The 10,698-nt window shown below is 39.2% G+C and overlaps 1 protein-coding gene across 1 annotated transcript; it reads right to left on the reverse strand.

Moving 5' to 3' along the window:
* Positions 1 to 4,048: 4,048 nt before the first annotated feature.
* LOC111900708 (uncharacterized) lies at positions 4,049 to 5,374 on the reverse strand. Its single transcript, XM_023896590.3, has 4 exons — positions 5,215 to 5,374; positions 4,660 to 4,830; positions 4,398 to 4,555; positions 4,049 to 4,287 (listed from the first exon to the last, which is right to left on the reverse strand). The coding sequence occupies exons 2-4, from the start codon at positions 4,823 to 4,825 to the stop codon at positions 4,180 to 4,182; spliced, it is 432 nt and encodes a 143-aa protein (XP_023752358.1). The 5' UTR covers positions 4,826 to 4,830; positions 5,215 to 5,374; the 3' UTR covers positions 4,049 to 4,179.
* Between the last annotated feature and the right edge of the window lie 5,324 nt (positions 5,375 to 10,698).

Consider the following 10,698-nt stretch of genomic DNA (forward strand, 5'->3'; position numbering starts at 1 on the left):
TTGAAATTTAGGGTTTCATCAGACAGCGGGGACTCGCCGAGTCGCCAACTTAAACGTGCTCCCAAACCCGTCTCTACTCGGCGAGTCGAGCCTACAACTCGCCGAGTCCAAGGCCAAAATGCAAAACACATAGATAAATTTTTACGTACCAGGAACCAGGTGCTACATTACTGTTATACTGTGTTGTGATACTTTACATGACGTCCTCCGCCCCAGAACGTTTCCGCCATTCTCGGTTTTAGGGTGTGACACTTAGTGAGTTTAATAATAGATACAATATAACGTTATACCATAAATATACTTCAATATGGCAGAAGCAAAGAGGAACAAGGAACAACAAAGACATATGTGAATCATGAGACAAACTTTCCATATCAATCAATGATTTGATACAAAGATATACGATTAATAAAGCTTCGGCCCAAATGGCACAGAAGACATACACTTTCTGATTTAAACATTTCGGTAGATTTCAGGCTTATAGCCCTGTCTAACCATCTGCCAATGCCATAGAATAGAAGTCATTCTCTTACGGAGACATGCTCTACATGGTCAGAGGCTACGTACCAGTACCACCGTGAATCTAAGTCCTTTCACTGATCACATGGTCAAAGGTATAGCTTTGCTATCATAAATAGCAGAAATAAAAATAACACGGGAAAATAACCCAGAATAATAACACCGAAAAGCACATAGCACATATAACACATAACATACAATTGTTCTTATATATTAAACTCACCGTGAAATAACCGGGGGTTAAAATAGTAATTTGGGCAACACTTCGGCTCCAAATATAACTTTCTTCGTTGAAAACCGAGAGTTGTCTTGAGAACCAGGCCTTGCGAGGGTTGGGCTTCAAAACCGAAAAGATAAATTTTTCGGGGTCTCCGGGCACTTCGGGACGTGTTTCAGGTGCTAAAATTGATATCGGTGCTTCGGAGGATGTCAAAATAGTGAAAATATTGAAAAAGGGGTGAAAAGGGCAAAATCTCCAAAACTACCCGGGAAGGCTTACAAGTAGGGGTGGCAATTGATGACACGACACGACAAAAATACACGACACGAAACGAAATTGGGACGAAACTGAAATTCGAATTCGTGTTCGTGTCGTGTTCGTGTCAAGTGTAAAAAACACGATGTCGTGTCGTGTCGTGTTCGTGTTCAAAATTCGACACGAAATTGACACGATTAAGCATTTGTCTGTCGTGTTTTTCGTGTTTGTTATGTTTGTGGTGTTATATATGATTAAGTTTTAATTAAATAAACTAATTTTTATTTTATGTTATCATTGTCGTGTCGTGTCGTGTTTGTCATTTTTTAATAGGTTCGTTTTCGTGTTAGTTAAAAAAAACACGACATCGTGTCGTGTCGTGTTCGTGTTACAGAAAACCTTGTCGTGTCGTGTCGTGTCAGACAAAAACACGACACGATGGCCCGATTTGCCACCCCTACTCACAAGCCTTGTATTTATAGGGGAGGTCCGAAAGTCAGTCGAGAGGAGTGAGTCAGCAACGAGGGCACGAGGCAACAGGAGGTGAAGGCACGTGGCTCGGAAAGATGGTGCGCATGCGAGGTGCAGGCGCTTCGGACGCGTCATCGGCTTCGGACACCTGTGCGACACGCGTCGCTCCTCGGACGCGCCACGACTCGGATGACGCAGCTGCTTCGGATACGTGGCCAGCTCGAAGCGATGGTGACGTGGCTGGTCCAGATGAAGCTTATCCATGCGAATATTCTCGAAAATTGTGCCCCAATCTTCTAAAATCCATAACTTTCTTATACGGACTCCGTATGATAAAGGACAACCAGGTAAGATCATATCGGAGGTAGGGTCCGTTTAGCATACATAGTATACCGTTTGGAAAATTCATTTTAAACACCTCACTAAATCCAGCCTCGCCATCATCCCCATAAGTAAATCAATCAGTATAACGACTTGGAATCACTGATAAATCTTGTTTATAGGTTCATAATAATGATAGTGAACTTAAACATAAGTTATACTTAAAAGCACGGTAAGCATAACTCAACTTACAGATGGTTTAGCGAGAAACCGGACTCTGCGTGTGCAGAACTTCTAAACCGAAAACTCTATTTCTCTGGGCTTTCTGGCACTCCAGAGCTTCGCTACTAACACTTAGGAAGTGCTAGAGAAAGGCTTTGGGACCTCGGGGTTTGGGAGAGAATAGAATGGAAGTGTGAAGAAATGAGTGAAATTCGGCTTTATTTACAGGCTGCCCTGGGTCTATCATGTCGTGAGACATGCCTCTCATGTCGTGAGTTTGCGTAGGCACCAAGGCTTTGCCTCTGGTGCTGGCACGTGGCACCAAACACAAGTAAAATTGTAGATCTTCAAAAATTCATAACATTCACATACGAGCTTCGTTTTTACGTTCTTTATATCCACACATAGGTATTTCTGAGTACTACAACTTTTCCTTTTGACCCCGTCGATTAATTCTCGATCGATCTTAAATTTAATAGTCTGAGAATATTATACTGCTAATGACCGTGTAAAATCCATAACTTCTACATACAGACTCCGTTTTCGACTGTCTTTTTATGGTTGAACTCTTATTAATGAGATCTTTAATTCTCATTTAGATCATTTCGGCTAAAAATCGACCGATCTAAAATTTGATTTCTGTGCCCGCACTGATGCGCTGAAACTTTGAAAAATCATAACTTCCTCTACTGAAGTCAGATTTGGACGTTCTCTATATGCACGCTCTCGGTTTAATGAATACTATGACTTTTGTTTAGATTACTAAGACTAAAAAGTAATTTATCAAAAAATCACTTTTTACGATACGTAGAGACGTGTTGGTTTAATCGCGGAACTTCAAAGAAGCATAACTTCTTCATTCAAAGTCGGATTTTAACGTTATTTATATGTACGAAATCCTTGTCACATATACTATAACTTTTGTTAAGATTATTTGTCCTAAATAATTCACTATCAATAGTCATTTTTAACGTTCATTGTCTCTAAATTGTCTAGCCCGAATCTACGGGCATTACAGCATACAAGAGATCTGGTGGCAGTAGGCGGACGGTGGTGATGGACGGTAGTAGGAGTAGATGGTGTGTTCTTAAATGTTCTTGTTCTTAGTGTTCATGTGAATGAGAAAGAGATAGAAAAAAAATGTGTATGTGATGGTGTGCAAGGGCACTATAGTCTTTTCATTTATATTTAACATAAAAACTAACGGTATTAGTCATAAGAACTAATTGTGTGCAAAGTTTACTCTAAACAGACCATTCGCATAAAAAAATGTTTCATAAGAACTATATTAGGGAAAATTTGAAAAAAAACTATGACAATTTGTGAAATTTTGTCTTTTCCTTATTCTCCTACACTACATATGTGTTTGGTTTAGCAAAACTAGTTGTTAGATGGAAGTTATAGTTTTTATTTGTTGTATGAATATTTAGTAAAAATAATTAGAAGCTTTTAAAATATGTAAAATTACATGAAAAGGTAAATGTCTTAAAGCTAAATGTGAACCATAATAAATAGAAGGGCAATTTTAGAAATCGATTAAAAAAACTCACTAGCTTTTCCTACACGTTACATTACATGTTACATTACATGGAGTAGCTTTGAGATTTAAAGTTTTTTTTATTAAAACCAAAACTAAAAGCTCATACTTCCAAACAAAGATTTTTTTTTAAATCAATTTTTTTACTAAAAGCTAAAAGCTCCAAAAGACTGCTGCCAAACACACCCTTAGATTGAGAGTTTTTTTGTTAAAAGCTAAAAACTCTCAAAAGCTTGTTTATATATTAAAATTTTAAAAATCAATGAAGATCTAAACCATGAATCCTCTCCATCAAGAGAAAACCCTACCCATAAAATGCTTCCAACCTTTCCAAGCCACCATGTCTTTTCTTTCTTTTTCCACTAATTTTTGTCTACATAAACATTGTATAAAAGAAAAAAAAAATGACCAATGTGCTCCCCTTTCTTTTGTTCATCTCCATGGAATAAATGAAAAGACATATCCCAGATAAAAAGACAATAATTTTGTGGTACAAAACGACATGAAAACATATGATGCATACAAATCTAGTGCATACAATTACAAACATAAAATGAAAAGGTCTCATACTCACCTCTCGAATTCAGTTTATTGGTTATATTATGATTATGATGCTAAAAAAACAAGAAGATGATCATAAAGCATTAATCAATCGTTTCATCTCAGCAGTCCTCCGAGGATCCGGATCTTCAATTGCCCTCTCAGTCAACACATGTTTGATTCTGCACATCGATTTCCTAACCTACACCCACACATCACTTAACTTATTCAGACAACAACACTTCATACATACAACAATAGCACCTGATTTATGCTGAAAAAAATAAAAAGAAAAATAATAATAATAATAACCTTAGGTAGGCGTTCAGGATTAGGAAAGCGCAAGTTTTGAGCATGAAGCATCTGGCGTTGAGTCATGAGCATGTTTTTTTCTTTCAGCAGGACATACCATAACTTATGTAGATCTTCCCATGACTTCAAACGTAGCTCTGAAGCCTTCCAGCTACGCCCTGAACAAAAACATGATTCAAATAGTATAATGAACAAAAAAGAATATATGCAATATTCTTTATACCGAAGTTTAAATAAATAAATAAAATAGAGATGTATATACCGTAGACAACAGGTTTCTCCTCCTCAGGGTTTCTATCAATCTCAAAGAACTCCTCAAGAGGGTTATGTGCAGTCCTAACTCTACTACTAGCTGCAGCCCCAGCAGCAGAAGCTTCTGATGTTGCAGTTGCAAAGAGTCTCCTTCCAAAAACTCGTGCCAAAAACATGAATGCTGCATCAGATTGACGAAAAGAATATTAAACTTTTATATGTTAACCATCTGATAGGCTTTCAAAGTTGTTTGTAGTTCAATATTTATATGAATTTAACCGAGTTTGCAACAAATCCCTAAATGCAAAATTTGAACAATTCGTCGAACAGTTGGTAGGCATAAAACCAGAACAAAAGGAAACGTATAGAAAATGTACAACAGAACAGAAAAAGTAATATAAATTGGCAATTGTAACGATATCCTGGTATGGAATATGTCATTTGCTCCGATGAAGGTGAAGTTTTTGCGTTTATGGAAACGGCGAGGTAGAACGACAATCGATTAGTGAGTGTGTTCGTTTAACTAAGAATAAACGTCGTAAGGTATGCTAATTGATAAACGTACCAAAATGAAATGGCGACCAATAAACTATTTGGATGAGAGCATACGATCAATCAGACTCTGAAATGGCGACGCAAAGACAGAAAGGAACACTTCCAGATCGGCTGCAGAGACGCTCTCTCTTTGCTTGATGTCGCGAGAAAAGAGAAACGGAGAAAGAAACCTGTACACTAAATGGGTTCAGTAGCCCAAATATTAGCCTTTTACACTAAGAGCCCGTATACCTAAATTAGACCATAGTTTTATTATTTTATGGGTTGAATTGATTTTTTATTTTTATTTTTTTTATCTATTTTTGTAGGTTTTTTTTTTCATAAACCTATGCAAAATTCGTCATCCTAAATACCAAATAAAAGTACCTCAATATTTTTATGAATCAAATGTATTACCTTTAGTGTTTCCGATTTCAAGTGATAAATATCAGTTAGATTATACAACAATTTTTTTGCGCTATGTAAGAATATACAATTAAAATGCATATCCCTTGTTTCCTGTTTATTCACGTTTTCTAGTTTCAAATACTTTACTTGTACATTTACAAAGTAATATTAAAATAATCTTTAAAAAAACAACAATGAATTATCTTACCTTGAATCATTTTTTTTGGAATATTATATACATGATGATAATCATAACCAGGATATTGAATTGGATGGTGTTAGACAGTGTCCTTAAATACTATTTTGATCCTTAAATGTTGGGTGTCACGAAATCTAATGATAAATAATTCAGTTGGATGTAGCTTTGAGTTTATGCATATGATAATGAAAAGAATTGAATTACTAAATTTGTGTAAGACTACGTTTGTTTCATATTATAACTTTGAGTGAACCATATGAATTTATATTCCAGACTTGCCATTATATAGTTGTAATACTTGTAGATTTTACTATCTTAGTCTCACGAGCGTACATAAATCCATCTCGTGCAACCAATTCTCAAGTGGTTGGTCCAAATATATTTTGGGCTAGGAGTGACACAAATTTCACAATCCATTAATTTAAGAAAAATACATATTCTATCATTTTAGATACAAAATTATTAATATCACTATCAAAATTACTTATGGTTAGAATTGTATGAGTATTCATTTCTCAACATTTTCCTTTAAAACTTCAAAAATCAATGAAAAATAACATCAAATTGTCATTTACAGTAACAACTATCAAAATGATAATTTGCAAATAAATGGGAATTCACATACAATTTAATCGCAAACTATGAAATTAATAACATATCAATAAATATTACATTCTTTGAGAGTTGTAGCCGTGTTAGAGTATTGATCAATTCTTCTAATTTAGTTATTAAAAACTATTTCATAATTCACAATAGTATATTTTTTACTTAGTACTTACATGATTGGTCCGTAAAATTTAAAGGTCTCATGTGAAAATTTAGAAAGAGTTCCTAAATATAACTTTTTTATTTATTATACTATAATATTTGACGCCTAACATACCGTCGATAGACTGTCACTAATTATATTAGTGGCTATGAGTAAAAAGAACGCCGTTCGTTTAGAAATAATCATCGACGGTAAATAAAACTGTGACACATGCCATTTGATTCCAATGTAATTGCGATAGATCGACGATGGGTTAGTGGCGGGTTAGCAACACACACCCCACACCACCTTAGAACCGACCCTAGTAGTTATAAACAAAACATTAAATGAAAGAATTATTTTTAGAATATTAAAAAAAAAAAAAGCAATTTAAACTCACAAAAATAAAAAATGTGATTTTAATGGTGCTCATAGCCATGGTTTGGGTTATTTGGAAATAATGGAACAATTATATTTTTAACAACTCAGCGAGAATAAGTTTTGATCTGGTCAATACGACGAAACGTTTGACTTTTAACTGGATCAATATTAGAAGTAAGAATGTTAATTATATCTTTTGATGTAAATGCGAAATGTTTAAACTCATTGTAATTGTAGCCACTTTTTAGTTGTTTCAAGTAAAGTTTATTTATTCATTTATTTATTTATTTTTTTGTTGTAAAAAAACGATGTTAATAGCATTAGTTTTATAATGTAACAGCCCGGATTCCCAGGTATTATTCATTTATTCATTTTTGGTAAATTGTGAGGAGACTCGGCGAGTTGGAGCCTAGACTCGCCGAGTAGGATCGCGAATTTGGACGCGGGTTCGCGTCCGGACTCGACGAGTCCAAGAGTGGACTCGGTGAGTCCACGCTGTTTAATGAAACTCTAATTTCCCGGCCCTGAGCCCTATTTAAAGGGCCTTATAACACTTCATTGCGGCTACCTTCGACCTTGAGAGCACCAGAGCATCTGTGAGTCATTGTGAGTGAGAAAGGAGGCCATTATTCATCATCTTTGTGTGTGTTAGCAAGAAGGGAAGAAGAAGGCCAAACTAGGAGAGTTGGGGAGCTTGGACCTACTTCCATTTTGGCAGAGGAAGTTATTTGAGGTATTATTCAGAGCTTATTCTCGTGTTTTTATGTATATGGTCAAATCTAGGGTTTCTTCATGCCTTGTAATTTGAGTGTGAAAGGTCCCTTTAGGAATTGGTACCTAGATATGGATCTTAGTAGGTCCAGAGAGTCCCAAATGCCCTGCTTTATGCATATCCTTTTGAGTTGGGGACTTAGGTTACCATTTTAGATGTCATTTCACCAAAAGAAGCCTTGTAAGCGTTGCATGGTAGCCAAGATTGTATCTTTACGTGATGAATGTGCTTGGAAGGACTGGATCTATGAGTTACTGGAACAGATCTGACCTCAGGAGTGAGTTTGAGTTCATGCATGGCTTAGACTCGCCGAGTCCGAAGAACAGACTCAGCGAGTAGCATGAAGATTGCCTTTAATCACTTAGCGAGTGGTCTTACCGAGTTATGGGTTGACTCAGTGAGTCAGGGAGAGTCAGAGAGGGTTGACAGGTGGACTGAGTCAAGCTGGAACTCGCCGAGTTGTTCTTGAGACTCGGCGAGTTGAGTCGTGGTGGCCCCGCGATTCGTGTCAGGTGGAACTCGTCGAGTTAGGGATGTACTCGACGTGTCAAGAGAGGATCCTAGGGAGTCAGTGAACACGTATAGACTCGCCGAGTCACTCTAGTGCACTCGCCGAGTCCGGTCAAAGTTGACCGTTGACCGTTGACCGGAGTTGACCGGTGTTGACTTGATAGGGGTAGTCAACCTTAGTTGTAAAAGTGTTTAATTAGAGATATATGATATAGGAGGATTATAGCTCGGAGGATCGAGCACGAGTGATTTCCGGGATTCGCGAGTTATCGAGATATATGAGGTGAGTCTTCTCACTATACTTTACCTTGAGTAGGTACTCAGAGTTATGTAACAGAGTATTTGTATGCTATATATATATGTTATGTGTTGTACTGCATTATTTCTATGTGATTTATGCTGTGCATGCTTATAGAGTTGGAACCGGAAGGTTCCCAGAGTTAGAACCAGAGGGTTCACAGAGTAGGGTCTACGGACCCACAGAGTTATAGCATCGAGTGGCTAATATGTGTTATGCGTGGTATTTTGGGGAACTCACTAAGCTTTGTGCTTACAGTGTTGGTGTTTATTGTTTCAGGTACTAGTGATGACCGTGGGAAGGCGCCGGCTTGATCAGTATACACACATGGGATTTTTATGATATGTGATCTTGGGATTTATTGTATGACATTGATTGGAGTTTCAAATACTGATGTTTTATGAAAATTAAATGAATATGTTTTTTTATATTATGCGAAAAATTATTTTGAAATTCACGGTGTTACAAGTTGGTATCAGAGCATTGGTTTGAGGGATTCGAGTACACCTTCGGGCGTATTTGAACTCAAACTGAGGATTTGAGAAGTATTTCAAAAAGAATAAAAGATTTTTGGATGAACGCAAAGCAGAGTTGTGTGTACGATCAGTCCACGCCCGAACGGTGATTTCCCAAAATACCCTCATGTTATGTGATATTGATATTGATATGATGTATTCTCATGCTAGAGTAGGCTAGGTACTCCTATTAGGACTAGAGTGGCCTGATTTGTGATGCCTTAGCCTAGGGAGAGGTGAGCTGCTATGAGATGCTTGAGAGTGAGTAGGTAGCAGCGAGGGGCTTATGAGAGATTTGTTAGAGAGTGGATTGTGCATGATAGAGTACTTGGAATTTGTGACCCAAAGAGGAGGACTTGGGGTGTATTCTGATACGGTGCGGACAGTAGTATTGGGCCCGTACCAATGAAAGCACCGGAGCGGTGTACAACCTAAGTAGGAATCTTTGGAATACCAAGGATCAAGGAGGGAAGAGTTGTCGAGTGTGAGTATGCTCGAATGGATTCTAATTTATCGTATGTTGTATTTCAGAGGTAGATCATGGTGAGGACACGTCTGATGCCTGAGAGCAGTGAGACCAGTGATGAGGAGATCCGTCGGATCATCCATGAGGAGGTGGCTGCGGCCATCAGGGCAGAGATACCAGAGATGTTCGGGTCTATTAAGACCACGTTGATTGAGACCTTCGACGAGCGTTATGCCGCTCTTTCTGAGGCTGCTGTTGCAGCGGCTACCGTAGCTATTGCTGCCGCGAGGCCGCAAGGTGGTGATGCGTTGTTGTTCCGAGAGTTCAGCAACACAAAACCACCAGAGTTTGATGGGACCCAGGACCCGGTGGCGGCTATGAGATGGATTTCTGATATAGAGGGGTGTTTCTTCACTTGCTCAACTCCTGAGCATTTGAAGGTTCGGTTCGCGCTGAACCAGCTTCGCTTGGGAGCGAAGGACTGGTGGAAGTTTGTGACGGCGCACTTTACGCCTGCTGAGCTTGCGGTAGTGACCTGGGAGAGGTTCACTGCCATGTTCCGAGATGAGTACGTTCCCCAGGTGGAGAGGGAGCGTTTGGCCCAGGAGTTTCTGACCCTCAAGCAAGGTATTGAGTCTGTTACGGTGATTACCAGGATGTTCCATGAGAGGGTGATGTTCTGCCCTGAGCACGTGTCCACGGAGCAGGCACGTATGAGCCGATATTTGAGTATCTTGAGGCGAGACATTCGGGAGTTCGCGGCGAACTCCTCGTACCGGACATTTGCCGAGCTTCAGACAAATGCCCGGAAAAGGGAGATTGAGCTAGAGACTCAGGCCAGGGAGGAGGCAGAGTCTCAGGGGAGGGATCGACGACCGGCACAGTCTCAGTTGGCAGCCAAGCGGGCCAAGCCCGCTGATCCAAAACCAGGGAGCCAGAAGGGCCGCACTTGTGGGAAGTGTGGCAAGGGTCACGATGGAGTCTGTAGAGCGGGATCTTTCTACAAGTGTGGCAAGGAGGGGCACATGGCCAAGGACTGCCCCAAGGGGTTTGCAGTGTGCTTTCACTGCAACCAGACCGGACACCGGAAGGCAGAGTGTCAGCAATTGCGAGGGTCATCTCAGGGAGCACCTCAGGGATCTGCCCCTGCCGCCATCAGAGCTACCGAGAGTCGGCCAGTGAAGGCCGAGGCGCCGAGAGCGCGAGGGAGAGCTTTTC

The sequence above is a fragment of the Lactuca sativa genome, chromosome 5 (genome assembly GCF_002870075.4).
Source record: "Lactuca sativa cultivar Salinas chromosome 5, Lsat_Salinas_v11, whole genome shotgun sequence".
Classification (NCBI taxonomy): Eukaryota; Viridiplantae; Streptophyta; class Magnoliopsida; order Asterales; family Asteraceae; genus Lactuca; species Lactuca sativa.